Here is a 26343-nt window from a genome sequence, read left to right on the forward strand (position 1 = left end):
AGAGATAACAGGAGATCAACAGAGGCAGGGGAAGCAGAGAAGAAAATGTGTACAAAATGATGTATTTGGCTTAGTTTAGATTCACAGGATGAAGATTAAGAAATCCAACCAACGACATATGTGAAAAGAGAACTTTAAGGAAGGCTTTGAAGGAAGAGAGAGAGAGAGAGAGAGAGAGAGAGAGAGAGAGAGAAAGAAAGAAAGAAAGAAAGAAAGAGAAGGAACCATTTGGGTGCTTTCTGAAGTGATTTCCAGGCAAATGGGGCAGTGAGGAAATGTCAGCTTAGTATCACTGCAACATGATACAAAATACTCATGATAAAAAAATGCATGGGATGAATGAACCTTAGACCAAAAGTTGAATATGTCACAGCATGCCCTTCTAGCCATCTCTTTTCCTTTGGGAACATTGAAGTTTAACTGCTTTGATGGATAAACCATTTGTTCTGTTTTCACCCTAGAGCGTGAAATTTGACAAAATTTCAAAGAGTATGTCAATTGGTCAGTGAAGGGGGTGGTGGAATCTTTTATAAGGAGAGGCACTTTACTGGGATTAATCTTAAATGTATTGAGATGCAACCTATTTGCAGTTATTCCTGGGTAAGTCCTTTTGACTGTTATCTCATTACAAGGATCAAAATTTAACCGTAACGTATTTTAAGTGATTGTATAAATGTAATTTTAAATAGTGAGTAGTAAAATGATTACACTTTAAACACAAGAGAAAAATGTTCCATAGTCTGGGCTCTCTGTATTTACTATGACATTTTGGCATGACACATCATGGATAATTGGCAGTCTGATTGAGCAGTGCTGTTCTGTGCACAGTAGGGATACTGTACCCATGAAAAATCTGCTCCTTATTAGCAGCCCCCTATGGGATCTTGTATACGGAAAACAAGAACAGATGCACATGGGGTCCTACTGAGCATGTATCATATTGAGCAGATCTGCTGATCAATTTCTATGTGCACAAGATGTTCTGTGTTGAAATGGCCATTATTAGTGATGCTGTCAAAGTTGGTAATTACCTGGTTCAGAATGCCCTTCCCCCAATGCTTGAGTGTATTACCTAATTTCCCTAAGAAATTATTGTCCAGTTTGTGGTGTAAAATGAGATTATTTATGTGTGCCATGTGTGAAAATCAACCCACATCAAATTACTGTATAAAGCACTAGTCAAGCACAATTCTGTAATTTACAGGTCAGTGTGTCTAGATAGAGGCCAGTATTTGTATCTGTAAGCTCACAAGAAAAGCAAAATTGTAGTAGACCATCCAGAAAATGCCCTCACACAAATTTACCTTGTACTTTAATTTATTTCATTTTATTTAAACCCCATCTTTGAAACAATAAGTTCATGTTGGCTAGCAAAAGATAAGCTTAAAGAATAATATAAACTAAAAAGAATAATAAACTTAAATGTAATAGAATAAACTATAAACAACAAAGCAAATCAGCTAACAGAAACAAAATGAAAGGGTCACCAAAACTGTAAACCTGCCATAATGTCAGCTGTAGAGACATGCTCCAAGTACATTAAGACTGCAATCCTATATGTGTTTACTCAGAAGTAAGTCCCATTGAATTCAAATCTGACTTCAGATTAGATGGAGGTTGGCTTGTGCTGTAAGAGTTGTTGAGACAGGATATGGGCATAAAGCAAAATAAATGATGCCTATAATTATAATTATAATTATAAGTGTAAGTGATGTAATGAAAATCCGTCTTCTGAACTAAACAATATCCATGAGTTGATAAGATGAAAGCTTTGTTCAGTGCGTCAATACTGATTTTGTAGGGATCCAATGGTATGAAAGGAGAAAAAGGAGATGTCGGCTTGCCAGGTCCTCAAGGTCCCTCTGTAAGTATTTCTATGCTATCTCAGTGCTTCCATAAAAATATACTAATGTCTTCTATTAATTTTTTTTTATTTTAAAAAAAGAATGTTTTGGCATCACCAGCGCAAGGGCATCAAACAGAGCAGTCAGTTAAAAATGTTTGAAATAAAAGCTGATAGTGATGGTCTTGGAGGGCCGCAGAAATGTTTTGCAGGGTGGGATATGGCCCACCAATGATTAGTTTGGCACCCCTTCTCTATTGTCTTCTTGATAGAGGCTAATGGGGAAACCATTCAAATAAGTTTTCTATGTGATACAAAGCAACAGTGCATTAGCATTTATTACTGCAGGCACAGGAATGGTGAGTAAGTTAGCTCCTGAATTTATATCTCACCTCTTCAACTGGAATGCCAGCCACTGACAAATATTTATTTGTTGTTTATTAAATACAGTAAATGCTGTACAGTAAATGCTTTACTGATGTTTCAGTTATGTTTTGTAGATCGATTTTATTGCATTCTATTTGTTGCAAGCTGCCTTGTTACATTTTATGAAAGAACATTTTCAAATAAATAGTATATTTTATCTCACATAAAGGATTGCAGCTTTCAGGCAGATGAGAGGTGCTACAATTCAATAAGAACATGTGTTAGTCTGAACTAATTATCCTGCTTTTATATGTAGATCATAGGACCACCAGGACCTCCAGGCCCTCATGGTCCACCTGGACCTATGGTAAGTCCTTTTTGGTTATCACATATGCAACCGCTGAGAGATCAGACCAAAGGAGAATCATTCCTCTTTCTGGAAGCTGTGGGTGGAGGACATTGCAAGGGCAGGGCTGGTAGGGGCAGGAGGCAGGTATTAGTAGGATCAAGACATGGGTATTTTTGTGGGTGTGGGGCAAATGATGACATCTGAAATAGTGGAGCAAAGGGCTCTTGACCGTATAAATGTTGGCAATCATTTGTATGTCTGACTGGATATCAAGGGGGGAAATATGGAGAATCAAATGTTTTAGACATGGATCCAGTTGACTTTGAAAATTGTTTCTAGTTGGAAGTTGATGCAGAGTTTCATTCTGTCTTGACTGGTTAGGTATTTGCCAGTTAATTAAGGATTGTTATTTTATGCAGCTTTGGACGGCGACAAGAACAGCAAGCACTAGCTATTGGCAAAGACCGATTTGTAGTTTAGAAATGTCCTCTCTAACTATGACATTTTCATTCTTATTTTTTAGGGACCTCATGGACTTCCAGGCCCAAAGGTAAAGAATCCAATACACAACTAACTTCATTATGTTTATTTGTTATGCACTCATTCTCGTTAATCACGTTGAAGCATGCAGTCATGTTTTGTTCTTTGTCTCACTTTTCTGTTAAATGTGTTTTTTATATTCTTAAACCTTTAAGCAGCTGCTTAAGATAAAGCATTAAAAATATTTTTAAATGATTTATGGCAATTTCCTGTGTCTGTTCCTCATCACCATAAGTTGAATTAGCTTTCTATAATGTTAATTATAGAGAGCCAATAAAAATATCCAGTTGTCTGGTGAGAGATTCAAGCTATGCCATTTGGAACTACCTTACACGTAAGCTTAGAAAAACAGGGGATGAGTGTGTTGTGCACTTAAGAAGTAAAGTAAAATCATTTCCAGATATTACTTTCTTCTTTACCTTTCTTCTTCATTCCTACTAATCTTTTCTGCTCAAGCTTTTATTACCTTTTATAATAAGTTCTCTTTCATTCTTTCTGTCCATGCCTTCATCTTTGAAAAGGCATTCCTAACAAGGGTCTATATCAGCGAAGTCTTCATTGCTACTGCTGGAAGAGTTATTCCAGATATATGGGGGAAATCCTTCAGAAGACATTCCTGAAGGAATATGTATTTGAAAGAACTTTGTATACCATAGCTAAACTTAGTTTCATTTTTTAAAAACTCTTTTACCAGAATATGTTTGTTTGTTTGTTTGTTTGTTTGTTTGTTTGTTTGTTTTGAAAGGAGAGAAAAGAAACATGCTGAGACCATTATGTGTAGCATTGAACACTCACAAAACTGGCCATAGTTTGTTCCATGCCAGGGCTAGCCTAAACTGACCTGAAGCATTTTAATGGAACTCATGACTCCTTGAGATTCTCCAAGCACCAAGTACTGTAGTTTTTGTTTCTACAGCTTCAACAGCACAATCCTATACATGTCTACACAGAGTTAAGCCCCATTTCATTAAATGAAACTTATTTTCAGGTATGTGGGTATATAGTTGCAGCCTAAAAGAATGGGATTGTAATGGAGTATGCAATTGTGGAAAGAAAGCAATTCTTCTACTCTTGAGTACCAATAAAAGAGTAGGATATTTTCAGAGTAATAATAATAATCTCAAAATAAATGGTCTGAAAAATTTGAGGGTTGCAAGATTCAGTTCAGTCAACTTCTTTAGAATGCCCATTGAATTAAATTAAGCAAAATTAGTATATATTTTTGTGTTTCATTTTCATTCAAGCCTCTTTTGAAAGCTTTATCTGTCACAGATTCACTCAAAGAACCTTGAGAATAAGTGTGCTAATAATTATTTGTTAGTAATCCCTAGCTTCTGCAGAGCAAGGGAATATTGGCGCTGTAGTTCTCTGGGTATATGTGTGTGTAGAGAGAGAGAGAGAGAGAGAGAGAGAGAGAAATCTGAGATCTACAATAACAAGATTTCTTTGCTTAGGAGCCATGACAGTTAAATAGGCTTGGAGGTGGTTTAAACTGCAGGGTGGACATTTCCCTTACAGTCATATAAGGATACAGTAGCAATGATCTCAGGCAGCTCCCGATGGGCTTTTAGCAGATTGTACTCTTGTTAGCCTATGCTTCAAAGCGGACTTACTCCTGGAGAACAAGCTTTTAATGTGGATTTTAATACATAATATATAATAAAGCTATATTATAGCATAATGTTGCATACATTAATTTCATGTGAAATTTCATACACATGAAAAGATCACTAACTTCTGTTGTTAATAGGAGTGTAATCACCTTTTTGGAGACCATTTCTTCATGGTTCCAGTGCATATTCCAGTAAATCACACTCTTCCTCTGTTTAATTAATTATGCTTAAAGGTTTAGAATATCTTTCCAAGATGTACTGCACATTCCAGTTCACCATGAGAAGAAAAAGGGGCCACTTAAGGCTCACAATTTTGCTTCAGTTATTCAGAAATGTTTCAACATCATGATGATGATGACTTGATTTGAATTTGCAAAATAATTGTGAAAGCTTTATGCCTTTGATTTGAATACAGATCACTAGCATTCCTCCATTTATTATATCATAGTCTGATAAAGTATATTTCACTGAACAGAACCAGTTGTGTTAAAGAACTGGAGTTTGCATCCACGTCTGACTGGCTCTCTTCTGTCCCAGCTTGAATATCTCTACCAGCACCCCCAATATACTTATACTTTTACATTTAGGGTGAACCAGGGTTAAATGGTCTTAAAGGATTGAAGGGTGAACCAGGTCACAAGGGTGACAGAGGGCCCCTTGGTCTTCCAGTAAGTAAAATACCTATTCAATTTCAGTGCAAATTGCAAACTGCTCTTTCTGCTTTCAACCAAAAACTCTGGTTTACTCAATAGCAAATATAAAACTATATCATGTTGGAGTAAAACATTAGTCTTGTTTTGTTTTTATCCAGAGTCTGTTCTTGTATCATTTCATAACACATAGTTCTGTCAGTTGTTGGTTTTAATTTTTATTACCATTGTTGTGTCATTTGTCAGTGTCAACAATGTTACAGCATCATGTTCCTCCACATTAATTATGTCATTATTGAATGCTGTGTGGTGTTTGCTTTTACTATTTTAAGTATAGTGTGTATATATTTAAACTCAATATTTTTTTTCTTGAGTTCGGTATTTATAAGGATTGAGATGTTAAGAGTGAAGTCTTAAGAAATTAGCTTGTGTAACTTTAAGTATTTTTCATTTACGCATAGATTTGTGGAATTGTTCTGATTTGACTATTTTGGAATAGTTTTTGTTGGCAGTGCTTATAGTAAATTTGCCTTCAATGAAAGTGTGCTAAAATCAGGATTACTCAAAATTGCCTTGAGCGAAAGAAGTGAAACAAATGTGCTGGAGCTAGACTATGTTAGCCATGCTATAGCCCCATTAAAATCAATCAGACTTAAGATAGTCATCATGACTAACGTGCCCCACAGTTTTCAATGAGACAAATATGTGACTAAGTTAATATGGATCTAACCCAGTGTTTGGTTTATTGTAGTCTTATAATACCATAAATACAAACACGTTTTACCAGTCTTTTTCAGTAGACCTTTCACACAGTGAAATGAAAGATGTCCCAAACCAGTTAAAATAATTGAGACACACTGTTCAGAAGAGGCACAGTCTAGGAAAATCAAGCACTTTTAAATCAGTTGAATTCAATGGGAGTTCCACATGTGCTTAACTATTTCTTACTGAAATCAGTGGGGAATTAAAGTGTCTAACTTTTCCAGGGGAAGATCAAGGTTTTTAAATTACTTGAAGGGCCCAGTGCTCACAGACGTTGGTTCTTTCCAGTGAAACCATCTGACCTGTTTAATTCAGACAGTAGTATTAGAACTTTTGGAATTTTGCAGCATTGGGCTTTCCTTGTTCACACAATATCCACCAGGGGTCCTCTGTTCCTCAGCAGTGCCAGAATGAATAGTATAAAACTTTACAAAAGTTTTATACATCTTGGCCGGAGACCACATCCTATGGAAGTGCTAGGTGAAACTAATTTCAGTGAGTTAACATTAACATTGAAAAACCATTGGCACACTGGTGTGCTCAGGAACATGTTTTAAATTTTAATACAGTGAAGAAATAGAAATATTCTTTAAGAATCTAGGTGTTTTTTCTCATCTTATCATTAGGACATTCCAATGGGAACCCATATAGTGTTTTCAATGCTCCGCAGTTCTCTTCTCCTTTCAGTTCTAGTAATGAAAAGACAGTTGACATGTCTGTGCAAAATTCATAATTCCCCTTGTTTTATCTTCCAAGTTAAAAGTCTGTTTTACTAACCTATGAATAGAGATGTTTGTGTTAAAGTACAAATAAACTTCCATGATAATATATGAGGTTTGTAGCACTAATACATCTAGGGTCTCATTCTGATTTCATAAAATTGAGGTGAATTTCACTAAAAATAGTGAGATTACCTTAATGTGGGACACATTGCAAAGGGGATCAAAATCAGACTCTTCATGTTGTGTGTAAATTAAAACTAACCTAATGCAGTACTGTGATACTTATTCTAGAACCCTGTAGCAGCTCGCATCCTGTGTATAAATAGAAGTTGTATTTGTTTCATCATCACCAGTTACTAATCTCACATTCTTGTCATTCGTGTTATCCCTGCCATCTATGCTTCCACTTAACCATACAGGGAGCATCTGGCTTAGACGGAAAGCCAGGACCCCGGGTGAGTCCCTTGTGTTTGTATGTCATACTTCACTACTAAATCTACATGCTTTATGGCAGGCAGATTTCTTTTGCAGTTCAGTGTGGTACCACCGCTGCTGCTGCTATCCCTACTAGTACAGTGCTGACTAGGCATTTTACAGGATGCTCCATCAGAGGAGGAGCTCCAGCTAACAACAAAGCTAGTAACCTTCGAGATTCAAAGGGCCTAAGGTGCTATAGCTGTGTCCAATGTGAAATACCGGCTGCAACTAACTCTGTTATAAAGCTGCCTAAATATACCTGCTACATAGGGCTAGTGCATGGAATAAAGAAAATAAACAATACCTTGTCCATGACAGGTGATATGATAGAAGACGAGGCTACAGTGAAATCACTGATCTCATCATTCAAATAAAAATGTCCATGTGGCTGCATCACCCTTGCCTGGTGCATTGATCTGATCCTGCTAGCTTTGTTAAAGAAGCCAGCTTTCAAAGCCTGCATTAGTAAAACAGCTGTTTGATTCAGATACAGCCTTCTTTTCTTTCTCTTTTGCTTATATTTCTTCCTTGAGCGTCAACGTTAGAAAGCTACTGTTTGCAATGCTTAGAACAAGCCCTTCCTGATCTTTTTAAACCACTAAGTTACACCACGTTAAAAGACACTGCACTTCTCCTGCTATTTGAAACAAATATTGCAGCTTTCGAATGACGGAGAAGTTAAGGAATAGCATAGCGGTAAACTTAAAATCTCCTCCTCTAAGCTTGCCATCTATCCTTGTGGGTCTTCATGTGAATTGTGCATGATTGTTGTTGTTGTTGTTGTTGCTGTTGTTGTTATCCTAAGTCCCTTTGTTTCAACCTTTAACCTATGCCCCTGCTATCTGAAAACCTTTAAATCAGCTGATCTACAACATGAAAGTAGAGATGAATGAGATGGGAGTAAGCACAGTTTGATCTTGCCAGAAGGATTGGGAGCTCAGCTGCCCCTTCAGTGAAAGTCCAACCCATATTCTCTGCCTGATTCTCATGAAATTCTTTGCTAAATATAAACCTTCATTCAGAGTTGTCAACTCCTATTTGTTTAATCTTTCAGGGCATGGATGGTCCAATTGGTCCTCATGGTCTTGCAGGTCCAAAAGGAGACAGAGTGAGTGTTTGCAGGAGATCTTCTCTTTGGGGTGGTTCTCTTCTTTTGCATGATAAAGGTATTAATTCAGCATATTGAATTGTGTTTGTTCTCTTGCAGATATAAATAAAGAGGATTCGTAGTTGTGCAAAAAATAACACATATTCACCCCCCGAAAAAGAGAACTAGAATAATAAATTCTTTAATTTGTGTGTGTTTTTTAGTTACTTATATATTTTGTTAGTCACTTTATCATGCTCAAGGCAACCTAAAGCAATTTACAGACTAACAAAAAACCCACATAGCTACATACTATTTTTAAAAATTAAATTAAAATAAAACAATCAAATCATTTAAAGGTTCAGAATTTTAAAGCTAAAATGTTGTTGTTTTTTCAAAAATATGTGTAATAGCTCAGTCAGTAAAGCATAAGACTCTCAGTCTCAGGGTTGTAGATTCAAGTCCCACATTGGGCAAAAGATTCCTCCATTATAAGCAGGACTAGATGACCCACAAGGCCCCTTCCCACTCTACAATTCTATTATTCTCTACTGCCAGTGGAAGGCACTCAAATCTTTTACTGCTTTTGGCAATAACCGGTAACATATTAGCAAAAAAGGCTACGGTAATTAAAAATTTTAAAAAGCACTCCATAGCAGTTGACTATTGTCCATTTAGGTATAAACCAGAGCAAAGTTCAAATCTCAAGCATTCTGGTATATTGAGAAGTTCTGGATAGTACCTGTGTGTCCATATTAAGGCACATTATGACAAATTAAAGAAACACATACAGTGGTACCTCGGGTTACATACGCTTCAGGTTACATACGCTTCAGGTTACAGATTCCGCTAACCCAGAAATAGTACCTCGGGTTAAGAACTTTGCTTCAGGATGAGAACAGAAATCGTGCTCTGGCTTTTGGCAGCAGCAGGAGGCCCCATTAGCTAAAGTGGTGCTTCAGGTTAAGAACAGTTTCAGGTTAAGAACGGACCTCTGGAACAAATTAAGTACTTAACCCGAGGTTCCACTTACATGAGTTAGACATCTTTGGTAGAGGGTTTCATTCTTTAAACAGCTTACTGAAGCCTATAGAAAGTGTGTTGCAGCCACTTAAGGCTGGCCTCATATCAGCGAGACCTGGCTTTGAATTCCCATTGAGAACCAAACTGCACAACCAAGCTGCTATATTCCCCCCCCCCCCAGGAAAAGCAGTAAGAGTGATGAGGGGCTCTTTCCCTCCATTCCACATGGTTCCCATTCCTCTTCAGTTGCTATTTGCACAAGAAGAAGAAAATACATGTGACTAGATTGTTCCCATACCTGGGAGAATACTTTTGATTAAGAAAATGACAAAGAGGGAGAAGGGTTTAACAACCACCCCTGACGATACTATGTCCCCCACCCCAAATGACAGCCACCTGCAACTTCATTTCAGTATTTAAAAGATGTCAAGACAGCTAATGAGGAAGCTCCCATGCAATGTCTATTTTTGCCCTCATACATAAAGTATACTGGCTAACCTTAGGATGACCTCAGGTATGTTGGGGAGGGAAAGAAACAGGATAACTTTATGTGCAACCCTGAATGTTCAGTAGGACAGAAATGTAATAAATATTGTGTAATTGAAATAAATGCTACACAAATAAATGGATTTCAAATACACAATAAATACTGCATAATTGAAAACAAAACCTCTTTGACCTTTGTAATGGACATTTCTGATATTGTATTTTAGGGTGAAAAGGGAACCACAGGAGATCCTGGGCCCAGAGGTCCATATGGCTTGCCTGTAAGTTACACGACATCTTTGGAAAGTGCAATTTTCAGAAATCCTTGATTAAATCCTACTGTGTTTTATGACCATTTATCACAGAGAAATGCAATTAGTTGAAGTTGCCCAAGGTCACTGCTCATGAGGCCATCCCTTATCTCAAGTTTAGGCAGTTTCATTCTCTCGCATGCATCTATGCATAAATAATAGAGTAGGTTGTGACATAAACTAACAACAATGAGAAAAGCCAGAATTAAAATTGACCCCCTCTGCGCAACTCCTGCCATTTCCGTTTTGCCGTACATGTGTTATTGCTTGTCTCTAGGCACCAGAAAGTAATGGCAAGAATTCAGGTCAATAAAAAAGTCTCAGGATCATGTTGTTTCTCCTTAAATACCTCAAAAGACTCTACAGTACAAAGGGTAATCAGCTGTCATTTATGCAAAATGCTTTGTGATTCATTTGCATTTTGGGGGAATCTGTTACAGTTTCATATAGCATCTTCAAAAAAAAAACCTTGTGCAAACTGATTTTGCTGTGTGGAAGGATGGACTAAGTAGGTATCACAATCCATTGAAGGTGATTCTTAATATTTTTGTCCAATACAAGTAGTTTTCCATTGTTTACATACGCAGTATGAGGAGAATGCCATATATCCAATATAAAATAATTTTGAAATATGTGTTATTTGGCTTTTGCTTTGTATTAATATCCCAGCATTCAAGTTGATTCTGCAACATTTTATTAAACTTGCAGAAGTATGAAGAATGAGTTGGATCTTAAGGTGTCTTTCTATGCATAGAATTGCTTTGCGTCCAACAGAAGATTCCACTAATAGAAATTAGCGGGAATTACTCATTCACCTAGCAGCTCTCTAAACTGCTCGGACAGTTTTCAGGTAGATGGATAGAGAGATAGAGAGATCTATCTTAGACTTTATGGTATATTATCTTTTGCTTGACTCTCTACATGTGGCCAACTACATAAGGATATATGCTATGCACTCTACATTCATCGAAGCACATTCCATGTAGGAATTTTGTGACATTTTAGTGGAGGGTTCCCACTTACTTAGACATCACCAAAAAGGAAGACAGAGGAGGATACTGATTTATATAAAATGTGCATGTGCTAATTTTTATGTATGGATGCAACCTTAGAAATAATGGCAGTAATTTAATTTTTTAAAAAATGCATCTCACCATAGTGGGGAAGACTGTGGCCAGGTTGTCTGTGTGCCAACTGCTCTCCCTTCCAATGATTCTTTAACTTGGATTGGATAGCCCTTCAAAGAGGGGGCTTCTTCAGATGGAGGACAGTACTTAGACAGCGTTTCAAACAGGGACCTATCCTATCCTCCATTAATGTCTGGGTGCAATAAGCAGAGAGTGCAGCCCCACTCTCTGTTTCTCTTGTCTCCATGCACACATAAACAATAGTGGCTGGAGGGGTCGAGCTGCTCTCCTGCCTTCCTAATGCATCAGGTTGCTGCCTTTTACTGAGGGGGAGAGGGGAGGGCCAAGGCAGTGGGAGATTGGCGGTCTCCATTCTCGCCAGCAGAGAGTGAGACCTGATCTGTTATGCACCCTTCATGTTCCTGTCACCCATCCCCCTGCAATTCCCATTGAAAAACAACCAGTGCTTACACAAGGGCATTGTTCCCTTGGGAACAATGGAATGCCATTGCTCTATCTGCATTCAATGCACATGTTGGCAAGAAGCCCCGTTTGCTAACCACTCAAGTTGTGGGTGGCTAGAGACCTTATTTTGGAAGTATTAAAGAAAAAGATGGAAGAGTGCAGCCCTTAGACCACCAGCTTGTAGTGGAGTCCTCTGAAGTGCAGATTTTGAAGCAGACCATTGATCTGATCTGGGTCATGATCTGCCCAGATAGGATAAGGTGAGTCTGCTGTGGAAACCAGGCAGGCTGGATTCCTCCTCCGTTTTCTCCATTATTGTCTTTCATTTAAGAGAGCTTGTGTGCCAGTCTGTGTTGTATACACAATACAGCAGTTGCATGCCTAAATAGTCCTGGCAGACATCTTACACAAGCTGAGCTAACAAAGTTTAACATAATTAATATGATTCTTTAATAGGGCAAAGATGGCGAACCTGGCCTTGATGTAAGTAATATTTATCATCACTTTATTTGTGTGGTAGGTACATGTTTGTTTTACAGCAATAGTTGCATGCTTGGAGCATGTTGAATTTTTCCCCATTTGTTGTGCATGACAATCATGCAGAGAATATACTAAACATTGCATTGTTGTTTGCCTTGAAAATAATCATAGAGATAGGAAAATAACATTGAAGAGTGTGGAGAAAGCAGTGCTAAGTAAGGGCAGTCTTGAAAATCCCACCATAAATAGTTCCACTCATAAGTGCCCACAGCAACTGCTGCTAACTAGAGCACCTGACAGATGATCATGGAAAGTACTATTATAATTCTCCAGAGGCCTACAGATGCAGCCAGTATTGCTTGAAAATGTAACCGTATGGGGAGTGCGTGGCATGACACTCCATTTGTGATAGCAGCTCCTTACAAATTTCTGGTGGTTTTCACCATGCAGAGAACGTCTCTACTGCATGGTTAAAAACAGTTGAAAGCTCATGAGAAGCTATTTAGAGGAACACTTTGACACATGGAGCAGCCTCCATGCAGTTGTGTTTTCAAGCACCACTGATTGCAGGTTTTGATTTGCAACCGGGTGTATTTCTCAACAGAAGTTGCAGTTGGGACATTCCTGTTACGCAACTTCTTTTGCAGTGTGGGGAGGGAAATAATTGTAACCATTTTGCCTTCTTGACTGAAGCACTTCTCTTTTTAACATTGCCAGTGCTAATTTGCATGTAGGAAAATAAGGGTGTCTTTTGCTGGGCATCTTCAATAACTTTCTGGCTATTATGCGCTTTCTAATTTCAAAATCATATGGTACAGTTTTCCTGGTGTGTGTGTGTGTGTGTGTGTGTGTGTGTGTGTGTAGATAATTCAGCTACACAATAAAGGCAAGCCCACATACAGAAGCCAATAGAGGTATTTTTGTTCATTTTTTATAGGGTTTCCCTGGTCCTCGTGGAGAAAAGGGTGATGTAGGAGAAAAGGGAGAAAAGGTGACTTCAATGCTATTAACTGTTGTTTGATTACTTAGCCTAGTCAGCTCTTTTGTCCCAGTCCTATAATTTGTCCCATTAAGCTAGACTTTTCTTCCTTCTGTGTGCCAAAAGCCATGTCATGGATCTTTGCTAGACAAAGTCATCTGTCAGAATGTGAAAGAAAGCTTCCACCCAGATCCCAAAAGGTCAGCAGTTTCCATAATGGGAGAAGAGAGGCTTTCTCCTCCAAGACTCCTGACAGTCTGTGTTTGTTTATACAGTAGTTACTGACAAGAGACATTGGAGTAGCAACACGGTAGGAGACACTGGGACAGATTGACAGCTTGTGTAAATCAATATAGGTCCATTGGCTTCAATTAAATGGATGCTGTATTTATACCTGGAAAGCATCTGGCTTGTTGCTGAGAAGACGAAAGCTAAACCAAAAACACTTTGAGCTAATCCAGAGAAAGTTGGGTACATTTCAGCTCTCAAAGTGATGGTTAAGCACACAATTAAGGGCTTAACTTTGTTGATGCACCTTCAGTGTGCCTAATTGTCATTGGATTGCTCCCATGTGCCATGATTGATCCTCTCCTGGCCAGTATGGGAGGTCTGGTGCAGGTGCAAATCTCTTGGGGATACAAGGCAAAATCAGATCTCTTACGTATACTTCCCTTGCACTGGCAGAGTTCTGAAAGTGAGAGCTCTGGTGTGCAAACAGGCCTCTTGCACATGCAAGAGATTCCCCAATCAGAACAGTGGACAGGACCTCACGAGCCATAAATCTAGTTCCATGAGCCCAGCAGAGCTTTAGGCTCACTTTGCTTAAACAGCAGCTTTCCATGCAAAATGGCAAACTGTGTTTAAAACCTAGAAAATTTTAAAAATGGCATGTGACATGCATCTAAACTTAATTAGATAAGGTTGTCATGGGGCTGCCAAGTATTTCTCTAGGCTAGCTATGCCCCAGGGCTGCTTAAGATACTTCAGGTGGATCCCTGCAGAGTTCTACAATCTTCTAATATAGCCAGGAGGAGAAGACCTCCCTGGCCACTTTGAAGGGCTGCCCCTTGAGGACTGTGCAGATGAGCCCCTCTGTGCAGTTCACTGCCTCCTCCAACAACAGAATGCTCACATCCATGAATTCCACAGTCTTGGTAGAACATCTGAAAGTTGTAAACATAAAAGGTCTTCCATGTGACCTGGAACTCTAATCACGTGAGGTTCCAAATTGTGTGGAAGCCCCCAGTGCATGAACAGCTATATGCACATAGGGACCTGTTTCGCTGTTCAGTGAAACAACAGAGGTATGGAACATAGTCAATGACTATGGCCACCAGTCATGGTCCCACTTTCACCTTCATGTGTTCACTGTGAACAAGGGAAGGGGGCTTGTGCACAGGAATGTTCATCCTTCAGCAAAGCGCTCAACTTTTATGGAGTTTTTTAAAAACCAAAAACCTGAACATAGTTATTTTTATTTTTTATGTGATTTTAAATATGTTTAATGGAAATCATTTTGAGATTAGAAGAGTGGTATACAAAGGTCTTAAATGAAGAATAAAGGTAAAGGGACCCCTGATCATTAGGTCCAGTCGTGACCGACTCTGGGGTTGCGGCGCTCATCTCGCGTTATTGGCCGAGGGAGCTGGCGTAACAGCTTCCGGGTCATGTGGCCAGCATGACTAAGCTGCTTCTGGCGAACCAGAGCAGTGCACGGAAACGCCGTTTACCTTCCCACCGGAGCGGTATCTATTTATCTACTTGCACTTGGACGTGCTTTCGAACTGCTAGGTTGGCAGGAGCTGGGACCGAGCAACGGGAGCTCACCCCGTCACGGGGATTCGAACCGCCGACCTTCTGATCGGCAAGTCCTAGGCTCTGTGGTGTAACCCACAGCACCACCCGCGTCCCAAATGAAGAATGTAGTTAGATTATTATTTAATTCCCTTCTATTAGCCGAACAGCTCTTTGAATCCAAGTCAATGACAGCAGCAGCTCTTTGTGAATATTTTTATTGCCCATTCAGAGCTGTGGAGAAGGACCATAGCTCAGTGGTAGAGCATCAGTTTTGCATGCAAAAATCCCTCCCTCAATGACTGGCATCTCCAGGTAGGGTTTGAAATATGCCCTTGCCTGAATATCCTCGAGAGCTGCTACTAGTCAATACTAGACAATACTGATCTAACTAGACCCAGTGGTCTGGCTTCCTATGTTCTCTGACATTTAAGTGAACAGACTTGTCTATCAGAGACTCACAGATCTTTGCGTTGGCGACATATTTAATAATAAAATAATCAGCTTCAGCAAGTAAGGGCAAGGACAAAGAAATAAGTTAACAGTATCCAGTTTCTGGCATTCTGGCAGGTGAAGTGCTTCTTATGCATTTAATTGGGGGCAGGGGCTGCAGTGTTTCTCCTGAACTTCTGTGGTCTTCCCAGGCCCCACCTCAGTTATGTGTCGGTTAGGAATCAATATCTGCAAGGGGAGAAATCTACATGCCTATGGTTCCCCAGCTGTTGGAATCCTTCACAGTCAAGGTTCCACCTCCCAGGGAAGCCTATTACACATAGAGGTCTGTGTTTATAGCTGCTTGTTCCCATGTAGGGGGAAGGTGGGAAACCACAAAATAGGGTAGTACTGTGGCCCTGCCCCCCTGAATTCACATGAGGACCACTTCACATGTTAAACCAGGAAACCCAAATTTTTTATCAGCTTCCGACTGAGAAGCATTAACTGCAAACTTAAGAGTGAAAATGAATAGTTATTTAAATCATATTTATCTGAAGAATAACTGTTTCAGTTTCCAAAGCTAGGGAACAACCCTGAAATGGTGGTATAACACAGAAGCTTGTGCCAATGCCATTGTGGAAGTTGGTTTCCCCTTCATAAGCATTTATTTGCTGTTTCAGTAAGTCTTAGGATGAGGCCATTTTACTTCCTTAGCCGGAGCATTGTTTGTTGAAGTCAATGATGGCAAAAGCTGCAAGGACAAACTGTATTGATTTCCCCTAGATTTTCTAGGAGTAGGAAATGAATTGAGATTTGGATTGAGATTTGCCTTTAAAATCCATAAATGCTTCCTTGTCCTTTAAACACTACCTCCAGATCTAAATCCTACATAATCCAGGGGGGTGCGAGATTCCAGGCACTTACCCAGGATTCGTCTTCCTTTGGAATGAGGAGTGGACACTTTAGTGTCTTTATGATATATGGTTTACTTACACATATAGACAACCTGAGCCTACAATGGAGGGGTTCACAGCATTAACACCCTATAAAGGTCTTGTTCCTTCCATAGCTGCAGACTTGGGTGCAATCCAGCATGGCTCCTTCTCTGGCTTCCCTGCCTACAGCTTTTGCATCCAGCTGCTATCTCACATCACTCAACTCTCCACTCTGGCCTTTGTCTTTCTAATTACCAGAGAGTTGATGGGAGGGAGGGAGCCCACCCATTTGCCCTCTGGTGCCAAGCCGCTCCCTTTGTTTCCTTAATGGCAAATATTTAAGGCTGCTACTTCACCAGGAAGCTAGCCTGGCCATTGCTTTTGATATCATACTGAGGAAAACACAGTGTTCCAAACAAAACAGAGTTACTTGAATCATGGTTTTCTGTGTCCCCTAAGTTTCTGAATTGTTTCCCCCTAAGTGCCGCTGCGTAACATTTTGGCACACAGACAAGACAGGCGAATAGTGTCATTCATATGATGTAATACAGTATATCTCTCCATGGAAATGTGTTTGATTCTCATTGGAATGTTTGTCCTATATGCCATAGTATATCATGTGTGTTGTGTAATTTCACTTTTCAAATGCATAATAGTATGATAATTATTATTTTTTACATTAACTTAAGGTGAGCTTGCAATTGATTTTAAAGTATGTGTGCTCTACCTAAGACATTGTAACATGAAAAAGAAACTCTAGCAAACGTTTTATATTCTGCTGTAAATGGGATGCATAATAGCTTTTATGAGAAAATGGGTAAATGTTCATTTCCTTTATGTCAGGGGTGGGGAACCTGTGGTCATACAGATGTTGTGGAATACAGTTCCCATCAACCCTTGGCCATGGGCAATGCTGTCTGGAGCTGATGGGTCTTGGAGTCCCATGGAATCTGGGGGACCACAGGTTTTCTATCCCCTACTATGCATCATCCTAATCCCTTTTCCCCTTTCAGAGGTGCATCCCTCCCTTCTCCTTTTACCTTGTTTCCTTACAATTCATCTTGTCCTTTTTTTTACTCCTTTTCCTTACAAATTAAATCTTGCCTCCAACCACAGCCTTGACAACCCTTCCTTGGTTGCTCTTTATTTTGTTCTACTAATTTTCCTTTTGCTATTTCTCCATCTGTATAATAATCTTGATTTCCCCTCATTGCGTGTGGTGGGTTTTAAAATTAAAACAAACAAGCAAAGAGAGGCACTTTTGGTTTTTGTTAAAAACTGTGAGTGAGCCTGAAACTCATTTACCATTGTGATCATCTGTGAGATCTATTTTAAATTAGTTCTGACTGTCTCCCTATGGCTGAAAATGAAGTTTCTCAGATAGCAATTCAGTCCACCTAAGCATCAAATCAGTTTCATCAAATCTGTGCATTAGCACAAAATTCTGAAATTCCCATAATGCACGCCCCTTAAAAAACAGCTCCATTTTCAACCACATGGCTGGATTTTTCAGTTTCAAATTCAGGACACATAACTAAGCTCTGAAAGTGATGTTTTAATGAACACGTTCTAATATTGCGTTAGAAAAAGAATGTACATTGCAAAAATGATCAGAGTATCTTTTGATGAGGAAGATTTCTTTTGAATCCTTTTGCAGGGCAGAAAAAAAAGAATACGTGCTTAATTCTCTAAGTGACTGATGACCCTTTATTGAACTTTTTAAGAATGGGATTAGCAGAGCATATTTGGCCAAGACCCTTTTAGAACAAATGACAAAAACAGTCATTTGGGAACAGAAGCAAATTGACCTCATTAAAATCCATTACAGATTTAGTTCATCTTATTTTCTCCTCTCATTCAGCTGTATTCTGTTCACTGAAGCTGCACCACACAGATCTATTCAGTCCCTGTTAAGCTGAACTCCATCCTTTGGATAGAGGGAGCATTCCTAAGTATTAAGGTGCAGCCCTCTTAGGACAATAGCTCCCTCATTGGCAAAAAGATCTTATGAAGAGAAATCCCATTTCGGAGCAATGTTTGCATACTTAGATAGATGTGGAATTCATCTATGCACAATGTTTCCCATTCATTTCAGTGGAATGGGCAGCTCCATCTGTACAAAAAAGGCATGAATTTCCCTCAGGTGCAGTTTACATTGCACTACATTGGAAAGGGGAGTGACTGCTCTGTGGCTCAGTCCCACACAGCACTAGGAGTCTGTGCACATATGTGAAAAGGGTGTGGCTGGGGCAAATGTCCCTGCCCTTGCAAATATCCCTGTCCCTGGGAAAAACAGCATTTTCTTGGGAAAGAACCGTGAGAAAGCGGCTCCTCAACCAAGGTAAATGCACTGAACTTGCATGTCTTCACGAGCAGGCTGATTGGGGTGGATTTTATCTGAAGGCACTTTCAGGTGCCTCTTTAAGTCAAATGACCAACAAAGCATCCATGCTTTCAAGCCCTGCTCTAGGATTCAAAGTGTTCATAATGATGACATCAGTACGGAAGCTCAGTAAAACCCAACTGATGCAGTTGTTGCTCATGATCACCATTTATTTTTCCACATAATGCATCATGCAAAGTAGAACACAGTGGTAAGTGTCCTTTCAGCCCTCCATTGGCTTAAAAAAAATCTTTTAAAGCATCTCTCTCTTTTTTCCCCTGAAAAGAATGAAACATTTGTTTTGTCCAAACCATTGTGTCCACAGGGGGAAAAGGGAAAGAAAGGCAAAAAGGGGCCTAAAGGGGAGAAAGGAGAACAGGGTGCCCCTGGATTAGATGCACCTTGCCCATTGGTACGTCTCACTTGTGTATTGGACATGTCTCCTCATACAGTAATATAGTAGGTCGCTGCAATATGAGGAGGAGCAAGCTACTGATATTGTCTAATGCTGGTATTCAGACTGAAGAATCCTGTTGCCCATTTAAAGAAATGGTGACATTTCATCTAACTCTTTCCAAAAAAAAGTGAAGATTTTAAAAATAGAAAAGATATTAACGGCAAACATTTCCATAATTTGTGGTATAAAGGCTTGCATTTGCAATTATTAGCAATATTTTGTCATACAGGTCACTTGCTCTGCTACGTGGCTTATTTCTGAGAAGCAAAATACCAACATTATAACCCTCCTGTTAGCTTGCTTCTCCTTTTGTTCCTTCCTTCTTTGTTTATTCCAGCAAAGTCAATGTAAAATATATTTCTTAGTAACGTTGCAAGTTAATCTTTACAAACAGGGATTCCGAGGAATTAAGGGGGAAAAGGGGGAGCCAGGCCAGCCAGGCCTGGATGGGCTGGATGCCCCTTGCCAATTGGTACAGTATTGCTCTTTCCTACCAACCCGCATGCAATTCCTGTGTTTCTAGTCAGCTGTTTCCAATGTAAAGTTTAAACTGACCAGACTTTACATTTACATGTCCCCGTACATGCATGTGCATGATCAAACTGGCTGCTTTGGTGATCGTAACAGTATCCAGAGATCACAACATCCTATCAACATCTGCAACGTAACACTAAGCACTTTGCGCCCGCCACCATACAATGATTCTCAGTTTGTTTTATTCCAGCATTGACAATAAGTGTAATTCCCACCCACCCTACTTCAAGATTGCTTGTCTCTCTCCCCATCCTCACCGCCACCACCAAAATGTGTTCTATCCCTACTTACAAGAATGAAGTTGCCCTCTTTGCTGACACAAACCAGATATATAAACCACAGGAATGCCCAATTTAAAGAACGTATCATTTTTATTTCTGCCCTACACATTTTATCTTAGCTCATTCCTGAACATGTTCCAAACTTTTAAGTACAGTGGTACCTCTGGGTACGAACGGGATCCGTTCCGGAGCCCCATTCGCATCTAGAAGCAAATGTAACTAGCGACAGCACGTCTGTGCACGCATGCGTCGCTTTTTGCTGCTTCTGCGCATGCACGTGACGTCATTTTGAGCATCTGCGCATGTGCAAGCAGCGAAACCTGGAAGTAACACGCTCCATTACTTCCAGGTTGCCGCGGAGCGCAACTCGAGCGCGCTCAACCTGAAGCGCATTCAACCTGAGGTATGACTGTATTCAGACTGCTTCTGTGGCTTTTCTTTTTAAATTAAGCAAGGGTACTATATATGCACAGGCAGGGGGAGAAATTAATCTCTAATCCAAGCCACTTTAATGCGAGATCATTTTTTATTCCCTGCAGTAATATTAATATGGTAGCTCCACTGGGTAGTCAACCTTTTTATACCTACCACCCAATAATGCATCTTTCTTGATGGTAAATTTCCTTACCACCCACCAGTGCCCGATGGAAGGAGGATTCAGCTTGTGCCGTAGAAACCTCTACCGCCCACCTAGAATCCTGAAACACCCACTAGTGGGAAGTAGGGACCAGGTTGACAACCCCTGGTATACACGGACACCCCACTTCAGTAAGCACTTGTGGGCACTGGAATTCAAGCGCACCTATGTGTGCCTATTCATTCATTACATTTATATCCCGCCTTTTCTCCAGGAAGCTCAAGGCAGTATACGAGATTCCCCCCTCCCCATTTTTCCCCTTGCAACAACCCTGTGAGCTAGGTTAGATTGAGAGACTGTGGCTTGCCTTAGTCACCCAGTGAGCTCCAAGACTGAGCAGGGATTTATGCCTTGGTCTTCCATATCCTAGTCCAGCCCTCTGACAACTGCACCACACCTTGTTAACTTCCGTAGACAGGATAGCTTCATTCATACTCTTCTGTTTAAATGAAAGGGAAAATACGCACACAGGAAGGAGCTCTGTTAATGCACAAACGATCAAGACCATGGGCTCTAATGTGTACCATATCTGTTGGACAACAGAGCTGCTCCAGTCTGTTCTATGCTAACAGAGTTCTCTGCACATGTATGAGTAAAGATATTCCCCTGATATTGTTAGTGAGAAATGTTTTTTGATGTATTAGAATAGGCACTTTAATCAAAATCCTCCATGGAGCTCTCTACTGCTGCCAATGTTAAAAATATGGAGACGATGGTATAGGTTTGGGTTTTTTTTGTTGTTTTTTGCCTAAAATTATATAGGCATTTAGGATGACTTAGAACTAGTCTTTAGGACCTCACTAATGTGTCTGCAGTCCTGTGAACAGTTCCACTCTTATATATTGGAATGCTACACACTTCTCAGACATTTGTAAGGAGTTAATGGCCTGCAGCCCAAAGCCCTCACTGTCTTTGTTTCTTAAATGTTTCCAGTGTAACAGTCTTTCCTTTGAAACTTAATTTCCCACAATATACACAACAGTTCCCAACTTTATGTTAGCATGAGTTCAAGCTCCTACCTATACTAAAATTCTACTCATCGATCCCTCTCCCTTGTACCAATCTGGCAACACTCTTTATTTTCATTATTATCAAAATATTATTATTATTTTTTCATTTTAAAAATCAACATTATTTACACATTTCTAGAAAATGCCAAAGGCTTTTTAATGGTTAGCAGTTACAGCTGATCTGCATGTTCTGATACTGTTTGTATAGTTTAAGCACGAATGTTAAAGTTAAGTAGGTTTTATTTCAAGCACAATGTTTCTAATCTAAGTTATCAAATGAATATTTATCTGACTACACAGTCCATGTTATATTTGGTTTGCCTCTGATTAATGATAACTTATAGTTCATGTATTTGGTTGCAAGTAAATCAAGCATGCCTTCATGATTCTTAAAGGGGGGGAAAGTTTGCAGTATCATTTCTGTCTGGAAGTAAACGGAAGGCAGGCAGCTATAGGACAAACTTAATAGCCACTAGCAGTGTTGTTGCTGTTTGCTCAAATTATTGAAGATCTCCCAAAAGGAAATTTGTTGGCATATAGAAAATCCAAGTGTAAATTACACAACTGCCTTGACCTTGAATTGGGCCCACTCACCAACTATTCCAATATTTCCACTTAGACAATGGAACTGCCCCTCCTGCTCCTCTACCCACATGTCTCCCATGTTCTTCCCAAATCTGCTCCAGAGGATTGGGGAAATACAAAGGACAGATGTGGGGCTGAGGTGGGGAGAGGAGAGGAGAAGAAAGGGAAGTTCCATTAAACAACCAAAATCCTTGCAGTAGGGGAAGGAAGCACTCAATTGGCTACTGCCCAATATATTTTAAAAGAATAATAAAATGACTTGTCACTGTGGACATGTTTGGCCAGCTGCCCAGTGACTAGAAAAGGTATTTAAAATGGGGGGGGGGATAAACAATCCTGTTTGCCCCAGTGGTTCCCAGCATGCCCACACCAGCTCAGGCACTAAGATGGGGCCTGTTTGCTCCAGCCCCTCATCATCTGCCACTTTCTGATTCCACTGAGGCCAATGAGGATGGTAGAACTTATATTCAGGTACTCTGAAGCCCTATGCCAGGGGTCAGCAAACTTTTTCAGCAGGGGGCCGGTCCACTGTCCCTCAGACCTTGTGGGGAGCCGGACTATATTTTGAAGAAAAAAATGAATGAATTCCTATTCCCTACAAATAACCCAGAGATGCATTTTGAATAAAAGCACACATTCTACTCATGTAAAGATATGCTGATTTCCGGACCATCCGAAGGCCGGATTTAGAAGGCGATTGGCCTGGATCTGGGCCCTGGGCCTTAGTTTGCCTACCTATGCCCTATGTCATTCATGCGGAGGGCAACGTTGCAGCCCCTCTCCTAAAGTCACGTCTGCTTCTTCCAGCCACTCTGCATTGCATGTGGTTCTCTGTGAAGCAACTCCAAATGCATGAGCTCCTGCACATGCGTAAGGGCTTCACATGATCAGGACACCCTTCCCACTGACTACTAGTCATGATGGCTATATTATGTCCAGTATCAGAGGCAGGATGTCTCTGAATACCAGTTGCTGGGGAATCACAAGAGGGTAGTGTTGTTGCACTCATGCCCTCCTTTATGAGCTTTTCATGGGCATCCGATAGGCCAGAATGCTAGTCTGTTCTGATCCAGGACTCTTCTTACACTCTTATTGTTTCTGTGAATTTAGTTTTCATTGGTTTTCATGTAGAGAGTTTTAATTCTAAACACGTTCTTACTGAAAATAAACCAGCAGGTTTGGGTTTAGCTAGCCTACAGCTGAATTGATTTACTCCCGGGAGAGTAATTCCAGATAGAAATGATACACTCTTGTTCATGGAAAGATTATTCTGAATAGTTTTGTCATTTTCCAAGCCTATCCTGTCCTGCCTAAATGGACTAACTAGTCCAGTTCAACTCCACAGTTGATCCAAGGCAGTAAACTGGTAAAGGCCACCTACAACATCCTTCTTGCTGCATTGGAACTCTAATTGTCCTTCCATTACCACAATTACATATGGATCAATGGAGATCTCAAAGCCACAAATAAATTTGCATGAAATAAGGCACTTGTTAATCTTTAAAGTGTTCCTATGGTGGTTAATTGTTTTTCAGAAAATCCAAGGAACACAGGATTATGTGTGTTAAGAGAATCTTCATGCATCCCACCCATTCTTTTGCTGAATGTTTCAATCTTACTTATCTTCCTAAACAAGTTTTCATTTGTGAGATATGGAATGGTGTGGGTGTGGGTGCTTGTTAAGAGATGTTGTTAAACCTTGATCATGAACTTTGTTCTTCAAACAGGGACCAGATGGCTTACCAATGCCTGGCTGTTGGCAAAAGGTGAGGTGCTGAAAATCATCTTGTATGTCCACTTTTTATTAGGCAGATTAAGTTTGGACAATCAAGGGGAATGGCAGAATATTATCAAAATGCTTAGACTGTAGAAAGGAAGATTTTGCCAATTTCCTCTAGACTTTCACACTGTTCTTGGGGGAAACAGCGGGAAGGGGGAGTCAGTCCAAACTGTCCCATTTCCCACTCATGGGAGATCAGAGACAGCTCTTCATTCAGCCCATTACTTAGTTGACGCAGACATTTGAGCTCATTACTAACCTTGCCAAAATGTTGTTTCTTTGTTTTTTGCAGTGATGAATCTAACTTTGCAAGCATGAAGTTGTGTATATAACACTCCGCTCTTGTATTTATAGTTGAAAATGGAACCATTGATTTTACAAGTCTGAAATATGTTTACACGTAGCTGCTTCTACTTGTTTGCAGTAGTCCATGTGTACCTCTATTCTTCACATACATCTGCAATTCAACAAAATATAAACTGCAACAAACTTGCAAAATCAAGTATTAGTCTCTATACAGAGTTAATCTTTACAGAGTGATCACTCATAGACATTTGAGTTGTTTCTGCAGTTTTCCAGTTTTTTCTTTGTTTGTCTTCTTTTGGGCCTGCATGGACAACAAGTGCCATGAACTAGTTTACATGAAACTGTGACCAAATATGAGCTCAGTGCTATGAAACATACTGTACCCGATTGCCATTGGAATACAGTGACTTGGCTTCCATGTTCACCTTCATCAATCTTATCACTGGTTCATAGCTCACATATTTGCTTGTGCTGACTAAAATCAGAAGCATGACTCGTGTGCCAAAACAGCTTGTTGTGTGATCATCCCCGTGAGCTACAATGGTTGCTTGCTGTGACTTTTCATTCAGACACCTGAATTGTTCTTTTTTGTCATCTCAAGGGAGTCACACCATGGCTTATTGCAAAAAAATGATAAGAGGAGGAAATTAAGACAATGGTCTTGAATTTGGAGGGAGCAGCAGTTCCTTCCAGCGGTGGATGGCTTTCAGTCTTCTGGGTTATGAAGCCACCTTTGTCAAAAGGGTGAAACCTCTTCATCAGCCTCTGTTTGCTTGCACTCCTCGCAGTCACAAGCCATTCAAATTGGGTGGATTTCAACACTAGTCCCTGTTGACTATTTAACCAAGGAGGAAAGAAGCATGAAGATCTTGCTTTGCGAGTAGGTTGATGAAGCTGCAGAGAGATACCAAAAGGATCATTTGATGATAGGTCTCAGTATCGACATGACCATTTTCAAGGATTGGTGCAGTATTTGTTTCACATACTGCATTCTGAGATTTTTGAAGGCAAGGATTCTTGACAAAAGATACCATGAAATGCCTAAAGCAATGGAACAGACATGACTGTATATGGCTCGCCATTTGAATTTTAGAAGTTCCTGATGAAATATCAAATGCTTATAGGATTTTTGAAAAATATATTTTATTTTATTTGTGTTTCAGTTCGCTATCATCCAGCAGATACAAGCTTCCTGAAATTTAAGTTCTGAAAAATGCACTTGTGTTCAACTTCTTTCAGTGTTGTCTTTTTTTGGATCTAAGGTCTTTACTGCTGCAAAGCAGGGATTTGTTTCTTTTTAATTCATATGAACACATTTATTCATATACCTTTTTTCCTTCTACAGTTGTCCTGTTTTGGGGTTCTGTAGCCCAAAGAGTATGCAATAGGGAAAGAATATTACATGACAGTAACAGCAACATTTTTATCTCAAATGTATAATGAATTTCATCTGAATTTTAGACTGCAATCCTGTGCATTCTTCTCTGGGACAAAAACACATTGAATTCAGTGGAACTTCTGAATGTGTTCCGATTGTGTTGCATATTGCTTTAAAAAACAGCTTTCATTTCTCTGTTTTGAACACATCTGCTTAACTTTTAAATCTTTAGACTTATATTCATAAAGTACATTTGTAGACACCCCGAGAAACTAATTTATGTTGCATTTTTTACTTTGCTTTTAAAAAAATCATTGCCAGTGTTGAAATGGTGTTTAAACTTCTATGTACATTCATAAAAAAGTCTGACCAAATAAGAGATTTCATACATGTGTGAAATAATGTGAGGAAGACACAATCATGTGTTTCTGGAGACAAGCATCAGTTGCTCCAGAAATGTCATGTGCATCACCTCATAATGATTCCATTTCCAAATAATGGCTACTTTGGACATCACACTAAACCATTGTTTAGCATGATGATAATAT

General features: G+C 39.7%; 1 protein-coding gene across 1 annotated transcript in view; it reads left to right on the forward strand.

Moving 5' to 3' along the window:
* COL25A1 (collagen type XXV alpha 1 chain) overlaps positions 1-26343 on the forward strand; it is a 283475-nt gene extending 257132 nt beyond the window's left edge. The window contains exons 28-37 of the mRNA XM_053403840.1: positions 1802-1864; positions 2526-2576; positions 3082-3108; positions 8377-8430; positions 10146-10199; positions 12278-12304; positions 13239-13292; positions 19679-19756; positions 24059-24097; positions 24404-26343. Coding sequence (XP_053259815.1) covers positions 1802-1864; positions 2526-2576; positions 3082-3108; positions 8377-8430; positions 10146-10199; positions 12278-12304; positions 13239-13292; positions 19679-19756; positions 24059-24097; positions 24404-24406 — 450 coding nt within the window. The 3' untranslated portion in view covers positions 24407-26343. The remainder of the gene's footprint in view (positions 1-1801; positions 1865-2525; positions 2577-3081; positions 3109-8376; positions 8431-10145; positions 10200-12277; positions 12305-13238; positions 13293-19678; positions 19757-24058; positions 24098-24403) is intronic.

This window comes from Podarcis raffonei, chromosome 9, assembly GCF_027172205.1.
Source record: "Podarcis raffonei isolate rPodRaf1 chromosome 9, rPodRaf1.pri, whole genome shotgun sequence".
In the NCBI taxonomy this organism is placed as follows: Eukaryota; Metazoa; Chordata; class Lepidosauria; order Squamata; family Lacertidae; genus Podarcis; species Podarcis raffonei.